Source organism: Styela clava, chromosome 2 (genome assembly GCF_964204865.1).
Source record: "Styela clava chromosome 2, kaStyClav1.hap1.2, whole genome shotgun sequence".
NCBI lineage: Eukaryota > Metazoa > Chordata > Ascidiacea > Stolidobranchia > Styelidae > Styela > Styela clava.
The window spans coordinates 14,246,584-14,265,826 of NC_135251.1; the positions used below are offsets into that span (position 1 = coordinate 14,246,584).

At 31.8% G+C, this 19,243-nt stretch overlaps 1 protein-coding gene across 5 annotated transcripts in view; it reads left to right on the forward strand.

The window, feature by feature from the left end:
* LOC120335465 (ryanodine receptor 2-like) overlaps positions 1-19,243 on the forward strand; it is a 65,067-nt gene that overhangs the window by 37,716 nt on the left and 8,108 nt on the right. The window contains exons 69-104 of one of the 5 annotated variants that reach the window (XM_078119706.1): positions 77-198; positions 754-803; positions 1,032-1,092; positions 1,209-1,310; positions 1,755-1,888; positions 2,002-2,083; positions 2,587-2,646; positions 3,495-3,625; positions 3,997-4,147; positions 4,319-4,512; positions 4,840-4,955; positions 5,567-5,608; positions 6,172-6,299; positions 6,563-6,650; positions 7,116-7,208; positions 7,659-7,877; positions 7,953-8,156; positions 8,714-8,826; positions 9,352-9,451; positions 10,260-10,372; positions 10,744-10,867; positions 11,432-11,611; positions 11,689-11,765; positions 11,951-12,024; positions 12,528-12,536; positions 12,621-12,701; positions 12,803-12,948; positions 13,537-13,798; positions 14,613-14,829; positions 15,394-15,555; positions 16,074-16,224; positions 16,922-17,026; positions 17,391-17,488; positions 17,779-17,839; positions 18,213-18,319; positions 18,943-19,084. In XM_078119706.1, coding sequence (XP_077975832.1) covers positions 77-198; positions 754-803; positions 1,032-1,092; positions 1,209-1,310; positions 1,755-1,888; positions 2,002-2,083; positions 2,587-2,646; positions 3,495-3,625; positions 3,997-4,147; positions 4,319-4,512; positions 4,840-4,955; positions 5,567-5,608; positions 6,172-6,299; positions 6,563-6,650; positions 7,116-7,208; positions 7,659-7,877; positions 7,953-8,156; positions 8,714-8,826; positions 9,352-9,451; positions 10,260-10,372; positions 10,744-10,867; positions 11,432-11,611; positions 11,689-11,765; positions 11,951-12,024; positions 12,528-12,536; positions 12,621-12,701; positions 12,803-12,948; positions 13,537-13,798; positions 14,613-14,829; positions 15,394-15,555; positions 16,074-16,224; positions 16,922-17,026; positions 17,391-17,488; positions 17,779-17,839; positions 18,213-18,319; positions 18,943-19,084 — 4,299 coding nt within the window. Of the gene's footprint in view, positions 1-76; positions 199-753; positions 804-1,031; positions 1,093-1,208; positions 1,311-1,754; positions 1,889-2,001; positions 2,084-2,586; positions 2,647-3,494; positions 3,626-3,996; positions 4,148-4,318; positions 4,513-4,839; positions 4,956-5,566; positions 5,609-6,171; positions 6,300-6,562; positions 6,651-7,115; positions 7,209-7,658; positions 7,878-7,952; positions 8,157-8,713; positions 8,827-9,026; positions 9,121-9,351; positions 9,452-10,259; positions 10,373-10,743; positions 10,868-11,431; positions 11,612-11,688; positions 11,766-11,950; positions 12,025-12,527; positions 12,537-12,620; positions 12,702-12,802; positions 12,949-13,536; positions 13,799-14,612; positions 14,830-15,393; positions 15,556-16,073; positions 16,225-16,921; positions 17,027-17,390; positions 17,489-17,778; positions 17,840-18,212; positions 18,320-18,942; positions 19,085-19,243 lie in introns of all 5 variants that reach the window. The other 4 variants (XM_078119708.1, XM_078119713.1, XM_078119718.1 and 1 more) reach the window with 4 other exon arrangements.

The following is a 19,243-nucleotide window of genomic DNA, read 5'->3' on the forward strand; positions in this document are numbered from 1 at the left end:
ATTAATTAAAATGCATTACAGTGAGTTAATGCTTCACTACTAATCATGTTTATTTCACACTTCACTTTGTTTTCAGATTATTCTTCCATTCATGGAATCATATTTCAGAACTCAGCAATTATATCTTGTATCAGTACCTGGTATGAGATCTGATGGAATGTCATCTGCATCTAATAAAGAGAAAGAAATGATGGCAAGGTGATATATCCTACAAAATTTTTCATGTCCATGATGCATGTGATTTGAGAAAAATCAACAAAACCTATTTACACAAAAATGTTGAATTATTTTTTCGCAACAACGCTTATTCACACCTCTCCTTCCAAACAAGGCCCTGTACAAGCTTTCACTGGTATCTAGCATTATGTAGGGAGATAATAATTTTGGAAGGACTAGATTATTTTGGGTTCGCCATTGCTAGCCAATTTTTTACACCCTGGGTAAGATAGTGGTCATGGGATTTGAACCCGAATTGTGTAACCTGCAATGCTAACATAGCTAATCTATTGCTTTAATTGTTAAGTCAGATAAATTGGTGTAGAAAAACTTCTGTAAGTTAATTGCAGGTAAGAAAATAGCAGGGCAGATTATCAGATTTAAATAGGAAATGTGAATACTTTCCCTCTTGATCTTTGATGATAAAGAGTTCATTACTTTGGCATTTCAATTTTAGCTCTGAGAAAAATTCCTACAAGAAAATGAATTAGAATTGATCGAAAAATACATAAAAAGCTTTTTTATCACTTTTTCCAGTTTGTTTTGTAAGATGTCTGCACTGATTCGACAGAAAACTTCACTTTTCGGTAAGTTTTTTTTCATGTTGTATTCAAGTTAAATATGTCCCTTTTATCTATAAATTTTTATATTGTTTTATTTCGCTTACTGGATAAAGTTAAAAAGAAAAAGAGTAACGGTAAGAAGTTGTATCCCTGTCACGTCCAAAAAATTAGTCAATGATATCTTGCTTTGACGTATGGACATTTCTTTACAAGATTTATCATAGGATATTCATTGTATGATTATTTGTTCAGGAAATGATGCAGTTACTGCTGTAAGCTGTCTGGATGTGATCGCAAGATGCATTGATGCTTCGTGAGTATCCAAGTATTTAATACTAATATCAGTTTGAGCAGCTGAACAGAAGAAATTTCAAATTCTTATAAAAGGATAAATGAGTTCATAATTTCACAAACAAACTTCTTTTTTAGAACTGTGATCAAATCTTGTCCGGATCATATCAAACAAGCATTGATTGTATTTTTCAATCATGCAGCAGAAGATCTTGACAAAATGGTAGATACAATAAGAACGTAAGTGTAAATAACTTTTATTCCATTTTAACCAAGTTTAGTGAACTTGAGTGTACAGAGTGACACCAATAAAGCAGAACCATGAAATTTCTCAATTCCTTCTACTATAATGAAGAAAGTTTATTTAGAACTTGAACATTTCTGTTTGTGCATTCTTGTACCCAAAAGTTGCAGTAATCTATGCGATTAGTACAAAAGTTATATTCTCTCCAGAAAATGTTTCTTTGGTCATCCGGTATTAATATTTTTCCTATTTATATTCAGTAACTGCAATTACGATAGGTTTTCTTTACTCTCCTCCATACTTGAACTATATATTTTCAGTACTAATCATAAAGTTTATTAATAAAATTTCTAACAAAATAAAGAATGAGGATTTCCACAAATCATGATCTTTGGTACATGCGAATAAAAACTCTTTTATTATATTTTTTATTTTTTCAGTGGAAAACTCAGTCAGTTGAAGACATTGTCAAAAAGTGCACAGAGTGTCAGTTATGTTACTATGGCTCTATTACCCACATTATGCACTCTGTTCAAGCATTTGGGAAAACACAATTTTGGAATTGATTTACTCTGTCAGTATCTTTTAGTTTATTTATTGAATTAATGTCTAATAGAGTTGCAAAGTTTGATGTATTTTTTTTGATAAAACTTTTGTTTAAAAAACATTTTCCTATTATATTTACAGTGGATGAAATGCAAGTAGCCTGTTACAAAATTTTGAATAATCTCTATACCCTTGGAACAGGAAAAAATTCATTTATAGAGAGGTAAGTAGAATTAAGTTATGAACTTCGTCATATTGCTGAAGTGAAATTTTTGTTTTGGACATTACCATCCATGCTTAACATATCAATAACTCATATTTACAAATATCGAATGTTTGGGTTCATTTTCAAAAGCCATTTCATTATTGTTAGGACTGTATTTATAAACTTTTGCTTCAACGGTTATTCACGCTTTTGCTTCACAAGCTGCCACTGATATCTCACAATATGTACAAAGCTCTTTTTACTTGGAAGGACTGGAATCATTTCAGTTCAGGATTATCTTTTCAATTTATTGCACTCTGGCTAAGGAGAGGTCATGGGATGTGAATCAGAGATGTGTAATCTGTAATAGCGTCACAGTTAAGTCCAACAGTGTAACTGCCAGGCCATCTCACCTTCCACAACTACTGGAGATAGCATATACTGTTTAAACATCTGAATATCATTAATGATAATGCATTTATTTTCAATTCATTGCTTCCATTTCATATTCATTGATTCAGTTTGATTGATTCGGATTGCGAAGAAATTGTAATTCGACTTGTTGAAGCTATTTTCATGCAGTAAGTATGCAGTTCATTTTGCATTATCAGTATCATTTAATCAGGTTGCCTGATTTTCATCAGGAAACGAGGTTTGTGCATTGTGCTAAGCATTAGGAATATGGTTGACATGATACCTCTGATTACCCTGCATGGGTTTTCAAGTTTAAAATCTGTGGGGGATACTGGTGTTGGAGAGGATTGCTAGACTCCTTGCTGGTTGCTGGTCGGTTACAATGGTCTCCACCATTAAGACCACGCATCTAAAACAAATAACTGGCTATTTCCATAACCAACATGGACTGGTACCTGAACGTGAGACCGCAGTTTGCCATATTATTAAATCATCCATCCGATTTTTTCTTCCTCAGGATAAATATGAAAAATTTTGTTTTAGGCATTAGAGTAAAGCGGTAATCGTGGCATGGTTAAAGAATTTTTAATAAAATTGTCATCATTGACATAAGTTCATTGTTATTATTGTAAAAGTGTAAGTTCATACATTATTGTGATGATGTAAAAAGATGAATGTTATTGTCATAATTTGGTTTTTCACCAAAAAATCACTTTTTAGGCATCTAATGGACTGATAGATTTCATTTTTAGCCCTTGAATTACCGACAAAGTTAATTCAAATTTTCATGGGTCCTTTAGAGCCATATATAATTCACCCATGATTTTTCTGTTATGATTTTTCTAACATCTGGCTAGAATTTTGATGGCTTCTTTATCCATATATTTGAGCATTGTTGTCCTGTTTATTCCCAATATATTACTTGGTTATATTAAATTATTATTATCTCCGAATAAAATTATATTGATGAGGATTCATATATTAACAACAATGCATTTGTCATGTTTTTCTTCAGGCATCGACCACTTGCAGGAGAATGTTTGGCAGCATTCACGAGTGCTTTTCCGGTTGCTTTTCTTGAACCAGCATTGAACAAATATAATTTATATTCCATCTACAATATTCTGAGCATTAAAGACAGACAATGTTAGTAGTCCTTTTATTATAAACTTGGAAATGAAATCTTGAATCGTTAAATTGTTTCTTGAAAGGATAAAAATAGTAAGAGAATATTTGTCTCGCAACAAAGTAAAAACAATAAAAAATCAATGTCCGTCTTAATCCGTCTTAAAATTGAATCTGATATTTGCTAATTTCGTTTCTTAATAAATGTGCACCTTTCAAGTACATTAGGGATAAATCTAGTAACCAGTTTGCTAATGTGTTAAAAATTGCAAATAAGCAATTGCAAATTACTTCAAAACTTAAGTTTATTTAATATAACATTCATTTTTTTCGACTCTGATATTGGTTTACAAATGAAAATGTGAGTTCATTACAATATTCAACTTTAATAGTGCTTGGCCTTCCTCCAAAACTTGATCAACTGACTCCAAGAATTCCTGATCTTGAAACACTCTTGCAAGATATTGAAAGTTTGGCAGATTCTGGAGCAAAATATGAAGATGCACCGGAAATGATTGACATCATCTTACCTATGATATGCAGGTAAATACAGCTTCCTTTTCTTCTTTATATTTCAGTGTTGCCCAAATTGTACATTGTGACCCAACTTGATGAACTATAGAATTTATTAACGCATTTTTCAGAAATTTCAATTCAAATTTGGAAACTAGATATCAATCAAATTAAATTAAATTTTTATTCTGTTCATTACAGTTATTTGCCTACATGGATCAAATTTGGACCAGACTATTTTACGCAAGGTGTAGGTGATGATGACACATCAGGAGTTGATGGATGCTGTTCAATAGTATCAAGTGATACTATGAACAATGTGCTACGAAATGTGTTGAAATTGATTCAGAACAATCTGGGATCAGAAGACGCTGACTGGATGAGAAGAATTGCTGGTGTGTTGACTTTTTTTTTTTAATTTTTTTCTACTTCGTCTTGTATGTTATATGTAATTTAACACTTTATCTGGTAACTAAGCAATATCTATGCTACTATACACAAAAGTAACGAGAGAACTATTTTACAGATCTTTCCATCGCCTTTGTTTGCACTGTCTATTTTTCTGTTTGTGTTATAGGCGAAAGATTAAAATAAACGTACCGGTATATTGTAAGGATGTGAAGATATCAGACCTGATATCAAACATGTGATATGGCGTAAAATATATAGTGTGCCACTGATCTATCTACTTATGACTCATAATTGAAAATGTATTTTTGTAGTTTACGCCCAACCAATAATGTCACTTGGTGACCCTGATATATTGGAAACACATTTCTTGCCTATTCTGGAAAAAACATTGAAAAAGTTGCAACGAACTCAAGCATTGGAAGAACAGGTACTGCTTTTATATACTCCTTCAAAACACTGATCAATTGAATTAATTTCCTAAAAAATTCATACTTTATCACCTGCTGCATTTGCTTGTCAATATTTGTCTGAATAGTTATGTGGCATCATCTAGTCCACATACAAATGATTTTATGTGATACTAAGTTTACTTAAAAAAAGAGCACTTCACACTAACATTAACAGATGGTATAGCACACTCTCAAAGAAAACGAAATTTCCAATAAATACTTGCTTGAGTCAGACGATAATTGGCATGCAATCTCAATCATTCCGTACAGTTACTGCATTGTATTGGAAGATATCATCAATGCCAATGACTTTTCTCATTATTATGTTTCAAGCACTTGAAATTGTATAGCACATAGAATTTTGCATAAAGTTTATTTTTTATATTTATATCAGATAGAATCCGATAAGCCTATCCTACTCTTACTATCCCAGATGCTGCCTGAAACATGACAGTTTTTATTTTGTCACTCTTATTCAAGTTTACAGCCTCTTTATTAATAGTGATGGTTGTAATATTATTTTTCACATTTTGCACCTGCTGCATGTTTCACTTTACTCACTGAATATTATGCTTCTCCCATTTATCAGCTTGCTGCTCATCATGGACCAATGACTGACACTCTTTCATCTGTAAGTTCTGCTTTAAATTGCCATATTTCTCCTTGCATAATGCGAAGGTGCACTTTTGCACCTGGATCGCCAGAAATTTTCAATCTCCATACATAATACGCATAGCAGGTTTTCGTTTCTCTTGCATTGCGGGTGTTTTTCTTTTGCCAGAGCGTTTCAGACATTCTGTCTGATTTTTATTAACTATCCATATCTCTGAATTATTATGTTGTTTGAAAAATGTCTGCCTCAAAAGTGCGTATTATACTCGGAAAATATGGTAATCATTTCAGTGCTGTGTATCATCATTATTGTATTTTAATCATTATCATTTTCTTTACAGTTGCCTATAGCCCTATATAAACTTTTATGTCATTTATTAAAACTCACCCAATTGCAAATTAGAGTTAAAAGTAATTTTATGTTACTCAGGCGAATTGTTCAACAAATTGTGCAATATAACATAATTAGAATTTCTTAAGATTTCAAACGTTTTTATTGTAGGATTTGCATTTTGTTCTTGTAATGCTTTTCGAATATTATAGATAATTTACAGTATTTTATTATTTTATGTTATTTTACAGGTTAAATCTGATACCAAAGTTGGAGATGTATCTGATCTTGAACTAATGATGTTGGAAGATTACGGAATTATATCCAGGGATATTTATGCCTTCTATCCATTGCTGATTAGATATATTGATTTGAGCAAGTGAGTTTAAGTATGATTACACTGACTTGTACATTTTTTGAAGATAATTTATTTTAAAAACTGTCAAACTTATATAACTTATTTCAACTTCGGGAACCAAAATGATCAAAATGGAATAATTTATTGATCAAATAGCAGCACAATCTCGCTCTTTGTGTTGGTGCATTTTGACAAATAAAATGTCACATATTTGTTAAATGTATTCATTAACTTCGCTCTGCCAACCTTTTTTATTTTCATACTAATATTTTAAATTTATTCAGATCTACATGGGTGAGAGACAAACTACCAGAGGCAGAAAAGTTGTTTCATCGAGTTGCAAAAATATTTATTTCATGGGCAAAATCAACTGTAAGTTACTTCAGTTTATATAATAGCAACCTTACATAGAAGTCCATGATTTATTTTTATCCAGATCTTTCAATGTGATCCAAATAAATTGGATTGAGATGAATCATAAGTTATTTGAATCCTATTTTGTATAATTCACTACATGTTGACCGGCCTCTTACAACAATCTTTGTGGTATTAATTTGATAAAATGTATCTAAGATTATTATGCTTCCCAAATTAACTCATTCACAACATTTTTCTAGAATTCCAAAATAATTTTTCTATATAAAATATTTATGACAGAAGTATAAGTAACAGCTTTATTCATGGCAGTTTTGTAGACTTCATAGATACAGCATTTTTTGATCATATTGTATTTACCAGGCACACCATTGTTGTCAGTTCATTTTTATTTATTTTTAATTATACCATTCTTTTATTTAAAACCAATAAGGTAGCTCAAAAACTTATTTTTATGTTTAGAATTTCCGTCGTGAAGAACAGAACTTTGTTGTACAAAACGAAATAGACAATATGGCAATTTTGACCTCAGAACGCGGGGGACAAAACGTTGATGTATGTTGACATTGATTAGGAACTTTTCTCATTGACTTGAAAATTTTTTTTTGTATGCACTATTAAAAATTTGAAATTCTATTTTTTATCAATTATATTTATATAGACTGTAAATTAGTATTTGTTTTTTACGCATCCAGTTTACTTTGTTCACTCTAACAAGGGTTTAATTTTCAATTTCCATCAGTTTATTTTATAATTTTACCTAATTTATGTTAAAAATGGAAGAAAACAATTGAATATATATATATATATATCAATGCCTAATTATCTAAGTGTTGTCATTGACTTCATAATGCCTGTACTTGAGCTGGATTTAGAGTATAATAAGTGGTGCTGAGATAATATGTAATTGTTGATGACACAGGAAATCTTTATTAGTAAAGATGTATCAACCTAGTGGTTCTTCCATAAATGAATACATTTTGAAATGATTCATAAAATTTTCAGGCCACAAGACGAGTGATTTCAAGGCGAGGAGATCGTTATTCTGTTTCCACTTCATTGATTGTGGCATGTTTGAAGAGAATGTTACCTGTGGGCTTGAACATGGGAAATCCAAGCGATTATAAACTTATTCAAGAAGCAAAAAATAAGTTTATACGACGTGATTCTGAAGATGACGTCCGAGACTTTTTGACAGAAAATCTGAAGTCACCAAAGCATATTGTAAGATAATATCGCAATACAAACTTGAAGGAAGTTTTGTGACAAGGTTGCAAACCATTTTTGTTTTGTTTTAAGGTTGATAAATCTGATCCATCATGGCAGCTAGAAATGTATTCAAACGAATTGGCTGCCAAAGCAATCAGTAGAAGTATTGATCTTGGTTCTGATCATAAATTTGACAATATCAAGTTTGAAGCAGAGAAGAGCAGAAGAACGGCCTTAGATAGAAGAGTAACTCGTCTTCTAGATATTGCCAAAGTTCAACATCATCTATATCTGGTATGTAAAAATACCGCTTCTGTTTCAGACAAGACAATGGTTTAGAGCTAATAATAAATGTCATAGATTCCTGTTTTGGTTATAGTCAAGTTGATTCCCAGCCAGTAAAAATAGCATACAAAATAAAAATAAATAAAATTAAACACACAATTTTACTGGGAGAAGAACCAAAGCTGGATGTCAATCACTGACACCAAAGGTTCTAATATCTAATTAAAATTTATTAAGTTTTGCTGTACACTAACACTAATATATTATTTTCAGTTTTGTCTGAGCATGGTCAGACTTTTCAGACAAACAGTTAGTTTTGGTAGTTTGATAAATGTTTGTTTGAGAAAGCCTGACATCGATCGGGCGAAACATTACATAAATATATTTGTGTTAGTGCTCAGCAAGACTCTTGAATCACTTAGGATTGTTATGTTTACTTTTGATACAGCATCCTTGCATTATATGCTTATGGATACATCGGATATGGATATGTATTTATTAAATATAAGAATTCTATATATATATATATATTATTATTAACTAAGTGTGAATGATTGCTTCATTAGGTTGAACATCCACCAAAATCTCGTAAAGCAGTCTGGAAAAAATTGATGTCAAAACAAAGAAAAAGAGCTGTTGTATCTTGCTTCAGAATGGTACCTTTGTACAATCTCACCAGGTAATTATAATGCATTTGTATTAAAAAGTAAATGAATGTCTATCCTCTAAGTATAAATCATATTTGTTTTGTTGAACTACAAAATCAGTAAAATTGTTATCCATTTGGGAAATCAAAAAATCCATTTCATTCATATGATTATTTGAAGGAATAAATTTCAATTGTACTAAAATTTATTAATTCGTTGTTTGATAAACCAGGCATCGAGCAACGAACTGTTACATATTGTCATATGTGAAATTGTGGTTGGAATTGGAAGAGCAGGATCAGTGTACAATGATTGATATTATAGCGGTATATATGATTGCACAGTACACTATGAATGTTGAATATTGTTGTACAAAAACTGCCCGAATACTAGTGTGGCATTATAGTGGAGTGCATGTGTAAATAAATGTTTTAATGTTGTGTTGATCTACTTTTTTGCTGATTTTTGGGGTTGGAAACCACTGTTTTATTGTCTGCTTTTAATAATGTCCTGCTTTTATAAATGGTCAATATAATGTTACCATATCTTTGTTTTAGTCATGGAATGGTGACGGTGTACGGCCATGTGTACGCTGATTGTTGGCTGTTAAAAGATGTTCCCAATCTTTCTTCAATTTTGATTAGTAAATTATCAAAGGTATATCGTGAAACAATCATTGTTCATTACCAAACCATTACTCAAAAATCAATCTTCTCAAATGCCATTGATTGCTTAAAGAAAACTAATGAACATTTAGATTTTATCAAATATAGTAGACTTACACTATCATTCGGTCATTTTACCATTTAACACATGAATATATTAAAAAACTACCGTTTTTCGAATGTGTGTGATGCTCGGTATGTTACTGCATGTTAATTGTTATACAGAAAATTTACTACAGCTTCTGATAATTGTTTTATATGGATTTATCATAGATTTTTTCTGTGTCAGTACCTGTCTTATTGCTTAAATCACATGTATTCATTGTCTTACTTACATAATGCATAATTAATCCATTTCAATTAAGTTTGTTCAATTCTCGAGTTTCAATTCTTTGTTGATCGTTGGAAAAGGAGTGTCAAGAATATGTAGAATAGAGTCATGTCAGAAAAATGTTTCTTTTTCAAATAATACCAGGAGCTGTCGAGTAATGTTAAACTCACATCTTACTCTGACTCCAAACCACAAGCCAAAAATTGACTCTGACCTCATAGTTTACTAAGCTTTGACTTTGACTCTGTTTCTCGGATCTCGGTTGGATATTTAAATTCATAAAACAAACAAAAAAATGAGTGCATAACCTAGGTTAACACCATAAATGCATGTCCTTTCATACTTACTTTGAACCAAAGGTATGATTTCATCTTTGATTCACCTCAATATCATTGAACATGAAATTTCATCAATCTCTTGATACTTTGTAATAGAATTGAATTTTCAATAATTTTCATCCACACAACAGCCTGCAAAAGAGAACGTGATTGAAAATGGTGATCAACAAGAAGAATCAACCAAACCTGATCCGCTCCAACAACTTATATCAGTGTTCAACATGACCTCAATGACTGCACCTGTGTACGTATCTGAAGTGTTAGAAAATTTTACTTCCTAAAAATTTACCCACGAAATCCTGAAACAAGTGTAAAAAATATGACATTCCTAAAGGACTATTAGTTGGAATTATGCCAGGCTATTCACTTTTTCTTGCTCTATGCCTTCGCGCAAGTGAATCTGTATGTGTCTATTGAAAGGATGCTGTAGCAAGAATAAAGATGACTATTATATTTAATTCAAGAGTCTTCTTCAGCAAACAAAACATTACAGAAATGTTAGTGTGCAGCAAAACTCTCAAAGAATCAGTTAGAATAGTCTCCTAATGGAGGTTAGGGTTGACCTTTTCAATCTTTATGTTTTTAAAGATATTTATTCTTCTTATTTTCATACAGGCCAATGGAAACAGATGACCTATACATGAATTATGCGAATATGATGGCAAAAAGTTGTCATACAGGTGATGATGATGAGGAAGAAGCTGAAGAAGAGGGAGAGGACACTGCTCAATCATTCGAGGTAATTTTACCTGCCTATGAATATAGTGTCGTATATGTTTCGTTCTGATTTCAAGCTGCAGTCATGATAAGTTGTGTTTTTTATACAACTCTTATTCATGTCGTTCTCTCTGAATAAGGCCTTTACAATCAGCCACTGATATCTAATGATATGTAAGAAGATAATCTTATTTAGAAGGACTGGAATCTTCCTGTTTCACCTTTGTCTACTTAATCTATCACACCCTGGATAAGACGGAGGGCATGAGATTTGAACCCGAGATGTGTAATCTGCAACATATTTGAATCAAGTGCTCCAATATATCATACTGATATTATACCAGTATTATTTTCGCGTATTTTGTAATGATATTTGGACTATTATTGGCAATATCTGTAATCGTTTATTATTGGACCTGGCCACCACTGATCGCATCAATTTTGTGACTCGTCAGCAATACAAGTTCTTAACAATTGAATGCTATGATATTTTTTGACAGTGACATCATAATATATTGCATGTATGTGTATACATTGTATATTTATCAATTCCTATTTAGCCATGTTCGAATAATATTTTTCATAGGAAAAAGAACGAGAAAAACAACGACTTCTGTATGAACAAGAAAGACTTGCGTCTAGAGGAGCATCTGAGATGGTTTTATATATGGTCAGTGCAAGTGGAGGAGAATTTTCCGATATGGTCATGGAAACCTTAAATCTTGGTATCGCATTGCTTACTGGTGGAAATCAAATGGTCCAAAAGGTTGGTAGAAACATAGGACTATAAAGATTTAGCTAATATAAGATCGGGAACTTTAAAAGTAAAACACTTTTATTTAGAAAATGTTGGAACATTTAAAAGAAAAGAAAGATGTCCGGTTTTTCACTAGTCTGGCTGGATTAATGACTCAATGCAGGTACTGTCCTGACATTATTGTCATTAATTTAACATTCAACTAAAACGCGTAATACAAGATATAATTCTTCTATCTGACATATGTCCAATTTCAACTGATGCCTTTCAAATTACTAAGCAATTTTTATTACCTTTTTTTTATCATTTTATGATTTTACAATATTAAAATTTTGTGTGTATTTTTAGTGTTCTTGATCTGGATGCATATGAACGTTGCCTCAAAGCTGAAAACTTGGGTTCAGTGTCAGATGCATCAGCAGGTGAAATTTACTACCTATATTTACTTCTACAAACCTATTACATTAAAAAAAATTTTCCTCCATGCTATCAAATCTTTTTATATTGTATATATAACATTTAATATTTACATCGCTTATTTTTTTCTTCTATCTAAAGCGTATTTGTCTTCGGTTATTTATCCAACATATTCAAGATTTGGATTTACTTCTGGTATATATTCTTAACTTTGCTGAGCTAATGCACAAGCCTGATGAAAATTGAAAATACTCACTCGGCACTGTTACAATCTTTACCCAATTCTGCTTCAGCTATAGCCTATAGCTTTGTTTTTCCACAGCTGTATTTAAAATAGCTTAATTTGCGGGAGCAATTTCACTTATACACATGTATATGGCTTTTATTCCAAGTATATGTTATGTTTGTTGTTGTGCTGTTCACCCTTTTTATGACCCAAGATTTTCTGTTTTTATTTTGATACTGACTTGTTTTTCATTTTTTTTTCATGTATTCATCATCTCACTAGCACATGGAGGTAAGTTTTGAAGTTTGAACATAGGCATTTTGTGTTTACAAGGTCATCAAAGAAATTGATGCTCAATTATTATCTTTTTCACAGGTAAAGAAACAATGCATGATGCTGAATTCACTTGTGCTTTGTTTCGTTTTCTTCAACTGACATGTGAAGGTCATAATGCAGGTTAGTTACTTTCAACAAGTTTTGAATTCCAACTAATTAGTATATTATCGAAAAACTGTTTTGTATTGGTAAACTGTGTAACTGACTGTTATCTTATACAGATTTCCAGGACTACCTTCGAACGCAAGTTGGCAATAATACGACAGTCAACATAATCATATGTACTGTTGATTATCTTCTGAGATTGCAAGAGTCTATCAGCGATTTCTATTGGTACTATGCCAGCAAAGAGACAATTGATTCTCAGGTATACATAACTTATGTCATCAATGCACAATTTTTGATTTCTTGGTTTTTATATTTTTCCTCAAGTTAACCTAACGTCATGTGGTAATATTTTGTATATATATATATTGTATATATAAAGTGAAATGAATTTTATATTTGCAATATTTGTTAGATTGTTCTATGACTAGCATATTCATTAAAATTCACATACTTTGCAATATTTCACCATTCTGATAAAGATTTTCAAAATACAGAATGACCCCAAAACAAAACCCAGGCCATATGGAACATATTATAAAGAGAACATAACTTTTGTGCAAATAATCCTAGTTTACTGAAACTTTTAGGTAAAATTATACACAAACAGAAGTTAAAATGTTGAATATATTTTCTTTATTTTCATAATTAGGGTTAATAATTAAGGTTTTTTTCCCCTGTATGTTCGGCTGCTATTGTATATGTCAATAACATTGTCCAATACAATGGCTTTGAAAGTTATATCTAATGGAGTAAAAGTATCTATCTACCTGGTATTGAACATTCATACTTTCATAATGATTATATTCAATATTAGTTATCAACAATAACATATCTTTTTTACTTATAGGGTCAAGCAAATTTTTCAAAGGCTATTACAGTTGCGAAACAAGTTTTCAACTCACTGACTGAATATATTCAAGGACCTTGTCAAGGAAATCAGCAAGCCCTTGCTCACAGTAGATTGTGGGATGCTATTGTTGGCTTCTTGCATGTGTTTGCTAACATGCAAATGAAATTGTCACAAGATGCAGCAAATCAATTGGAATTGCTGAAACAACTTCTCGATCTACAGCAAGATATGATTGTTATGCTGCTGTCTATGCTTGAAGGTATTTCAACCATTAATCATTTTTTTCAATCTACCGTAATGTAAATTAATCTACGCTGAGCTACAATTACCTGAATATATGAAAAAGTTATTAATAACTGATGTAAATTGTGGCAAATAAGAGTTGAACAAAAAACAAAAGATTAAAGACTTCCGAATTTTAGTTAGATTCAATGGTGGGATTCAGGGGGTTCGTACAAGATCGTTCTTGAAAAGTCATGACACTTAGCAAACCTAATATTTTTTTAGAGCTTTTAGATCTGTAGAAAATGAGGGAACCTATTGTTAGTAAGTTCGATGCAAAAGAGAACATATTCTTAAAATTTTGATTCTCATTAGGCTTAGACCAGGGGTGGGCGAGAATTCTGGACCAGGGGCCAAAAATTTTGCCCACCTAGACTGGCGGGCCATTTAAGTATGACGGAAAAGGTTACATTTTATAAACAATATTTACAGTGGAACAAATTCTAATGTGGGTAACGAAAAGCCTCGAGCCAAAACTAAATTTGATCACAATCTCAACAAAATCCTTGAGCTATTTTTCAGCTAAATCACTTATATTTAGTTTTAGTTTGGTTGTGGCAGCATCAGGCGGGCCAGATTGAATTACCCAATGGGGTTAGACTGTATGACTAATTTGTTTCACCACATGAATTTTGTATTTATTTTCAAGATAATCTTAATTCAATCTAACAAAAAAGGGAAATTTCATTACAAAGAAATTGTATGACACTGCGTTAAATAATGAATTAGCGGAGATAAATTCATCATCTTATCTTCCTTAACAGATATTGTAATATTTATTCAATTTACAGGAAATGTCGTCAACGGTACCATTGGAAAGCAGTTGGTTGATACACTCATCGAATCATCACAAGAAGTTGAATTAATTCTGAGTTTTTTCAACATGTTTTTGCGTCTGAAAGATCTTACTTCATCAGAATCTTTCCATGAATTTGATCCTAACAAGAAAGGAAAAATAACTAGAAGGGATTTTCAAAAAGCAATGGAAGCATCGAAATTATACAATAGGTGATTTTTATCCTACAACTCAATATTCAATTTTTTTATTCTAATATTTAATATTTATATTGCCGGACTGTGTTGGACTATCTATTATTGTGCCTATAGATCTATATGTGACTTGAGTCACAAATATTCTTTAATAGGATAACTTTAAAAAGGTTTATACCAACAAAAGTGCAAAATCTTGCACATATTATAGTTCACTAGAATGCTAGTAGAATGTAATTAAATATGCTTTTTTGTTGATATCAATAGCATTTGCACAAGTAAATGAATATGTTTCATGGGTTATTTGGTGTAAGTTTCAAGTGTAATTTCAACAAATACATTCATATTTCTTTTGTTATTTTGTATGTATCAATTTTGTATCTAATTTGTTGGTTTTTGGCCCACGTCATCAATAAAGTTCAAAAACTGGCGCATAACATATTTTGAGATCCCTGTTCTAACGGCATATAAAATACAAGTTGAATTTTCTTACATTTTCTAACCTTTAATTCAGATATAAATACTCTTAAATAACTCTATAATAATTTACCATACTGATGTAATTTTATATTTTAATTCCAGTGAAGAGATTGAATTTATGTTGAAATGTGCTGAATCTTCGGAAAGTGAATTACTCGATTATGTTGAGTTCACCGATCGGTTTCATGAACCTGCTGCTGATATTGGTTTCAATGTTGCTGTTCTACTCACCAACTTGTCCGAGCATATGCCCAATGACAACAGGTATTATTTGGTAGATTGCAATCACACAACTTGCTTGTGTTTTCAACCACAAGGGAATTTGTCATTTTTTACTTCATATCTACATGCTTTTCACCCTTAACATGGCTCTACACAAGCAGTCATTGATATATATATAACGACTAGTTTATTTTCGAAGTACGGGAATCCTTCCAGTTTGGCATTGCCTACCTAATTTATTACACCCAGGTTGAGATGGAGGGCATAGAATTTCAACCCAAAATTTTAGTTTGTAATGCCATCATGACTAAGTCTAATTTTTTCAACCATCAGACAACTGCGCCTATGAATGCCTATGAATAAAACCATTTCCAGGCCGGCTTTATGAAATATATATATATATCATAGTTTTGTTCCAGTACTAATACAATCTTATTTTAATTTTTCTGTCACTGAAAGATTATATATGAATTGCAAATTGTTTTCTGAACATTATATATCTCAGAAATACAACATTTTATATGTGATCATAATGTATTATAAACTTTACTTTTACAAAGATTGGCAAAATTCATGGAAATGGCCGAAGCAATGTTGGAGTATTTTAAACCAAATCTTGGTAGGATTGAAATCATTGGTGGAGCAAAAAGAATTGAACGAGTATATTTCTATATCAAAGAATCAAGTTTGGATCAATGGCAGAAACCCCAGGTATTCAACATTAAAAACCATTTCCACTATTTAACGGTTGGTGCATCGTTCTCAGAATTAGCAATGCACTTGTCATCGCATCTCTGATTACGCTGTATGAATTTGCAGGTATGAATTCTATATGACAGGATTGCTAGACTCCTAGCTGATGTAGGGGGGGGGGGGGGGGGGGGGTTCACAGAATCTCTAGTCGTTACTTCTTTCTATACCATTCAAATACATCCATTTGAAACAAATAAATGTATAACTATTTCCACACCCCTCAAGAACTTCTAACTGGGTGAGAGGTGGTGGTTTGCCATACAATTAAATTGTCTAATCGGTTTTTCTCTCCTGTGGGATATATATGAAAATCCTAGGGGCTTCCGAAGTATGCGAACCAAGATGGCGGACATCGGAATGTGATATGTGTACTAGGTTAGGGTTAGGCCATAATTTTAGGTATAAATACTACGGGAGGCTCTTGGCTAGTCTTCGAACTGATAATAGGACTAAAATAAGAAAAATTGGAAAAAAATTATCGCCTAACCCTAACCTGTTACCCATGTTACGTTCCGATGTCCGCCATCTTGGTTCACATACTTCGGGAGCACCAAATCCTATCCTATGTATATATGCTAACAAACAAAATTCATTGAGACAGTTTTTTAATGAGTGAATAATATTAAAATTTATCTTCAAATTAATTCCATGCCAGGTTCAAGAATCGAAGCGTCAGTTTTTCTTTGATGTCATCAATGAAGAAGGTGACAAAGGAAAGATGGAAGAATATGTCAATTTCTGTGAAGATACAATTTTTGAGGTATGTTATTTATTATTCTTTTATCGACTGGTTCAAAGGTCACACTTTCTAACATTTTATTTTGTAATGTTCTTCGGACCAAAGTCAGACTTTCTCAAACTTGCCGTTTACAGCAATGATAAAAAATATCCATGAGGAATTGCAATACAAGACTTTTAATTCTCTTATTATGATCGCTCTTTACTGTGGTAGCCGCTAGTTGGTTACGGCTTCCTCCACCATCAATGTCTATGCATTTTAACTATTTCTATACCCGGCATGGACTGGTAACCAGACGAGAGGATGTAGTTCGGCATATGACTAAGCCTTGTTAGTGTCTTTACTCTCCTCTGTGATAAACTTGAATTTCCAATCTTATGTTCAGATGCAACTTGCTGCTGATATTAGTGAAGCAACATTTGAAAATTCAGAAGGTGGAAATGAAGAAACAGAAGAAGAAGAAGATGAAGAAAATGCTGATGAGTGAGTGAAATTAGGTCTTCTATGTTGGCAATGTGGGTTAAAGATCGCTTACCGGTACCTAAAAAATTAATTGTATTTGGATCAATCTCTGTAATATCGGTATGTTCATGTCTTGATCTAATTGATAATTGGACATTTTGTGGATATATGAATTGTTGTGCTAAACCCTATGTATTCCTATTTGCATATAAAATTCAAACAAACTCTACATTTATTTATCTTGAATTTTTTATAGACCCCATCAATGGAATCATGAATATACATCTCATTAACTTTCATTATTTTTTTAGATCTTCACCAACTTTGACCAGTTACATATCAACATTTACACCTAATAATATGAAAAAGAGTGTGAGTAATAAAAACACCACCAACTGCTCTACTAATGTATTTTATAGTTTTATGTCATCCATGACTTGAACCCATATTTCGCTATTCAATTCAATACCTTATATCATGTAAATTTATTAAAATTTCTGCACCCTATTTTATATTGATATTTTCATTTCATCGCCAGTCAATAAACTGGTCATGTTTGAATTAACTGTCCAAAAGGTATTATTTATCAAAATTAATAACATTTTATCCAAATACTGATAGATTAATTCGCCCTTGTTCTTAATGTTCATTTGTTCCTTATATAAAATGTTGGCTATTATTCTCAAACTCTGGTTTAAGAAATTTCTTATATTGTAAATATCTTTTATTTCTTAATTTATTTCAGTACAAGAAATATCGAGCAATGTCTTGGATTGAAGTGTTCATTGCTTTATTCTGGTTCGTTCTTGGAATCAACTGGACTGCTATGAAATCATCCATATTCATGCTGGGGTAAGTTGTTCATGAATAAATAAAAGAATAAACAAGTTTTTTTTTTAACGGTACTGAAATTTTTAAGATATTTAGATCAGATGACGGCTTTTGCTTTGTCAGTACCTGATAGTAATTATCTTATTTCTTCCTAGCTATCATAATCTTGATAGCTTTGATAATTTTGTAATTAAAGAAAATCATTATCAATATTTTAAATATAAATTAAGAAATACATAAATATTATAACGATCAAATGTACCAGAGTACCAGAAAATTGTCTCCGTCATAATATAAGTGTGACTCGTGTAAAACTAAAAACTGCATAATACCAACCAAAGATTATAGGACTCGTTGAAAACTTGCAGCTGCAATTTTGATTCAACATCTTTGACCCACAGTCTTCTTTTTCACAACGAAAATATAATTTTTGACTCATTCATTAAAAAAGGTTCGTCATCCTTATAATTCCTTATAGTCTTATCAGTTCTTGGATCTTCAGTGGCCCATAATTTCGCTCAGAGATCAATCTCCCTTTTTCTGAGTGAATGCACGTAACCTTGCTTTGGGTAAATTTCTATGTACAGCAGTTAAGTAACACTTACCTATTTGCCAAATTCAATTTTTCTCTTATTTTTTTTCAGAGCTATCATCAAGTTCATATTCTACGCAATGTTTTCTGGTAAGCTGATTGAAACTCTGAAAAATACTACATTCTCAGATATTATGAATGGAATGCCTCATCCAACTCATGAAGGAATTGAGAAGAAGGATGCACTCACGCAGGTAAAGTATATTTTAATTACTGATATCAAAACTAATTAGCACTGCTTCATGATTTCATGTCTGTTGATCCACAAGCAAGCATAGACATAACTTTGTTGAGTCGTTTAGCATTTTTGCTAGTTGCACCATTTTTTGCTATCAATTCTGATGTTATTTGAT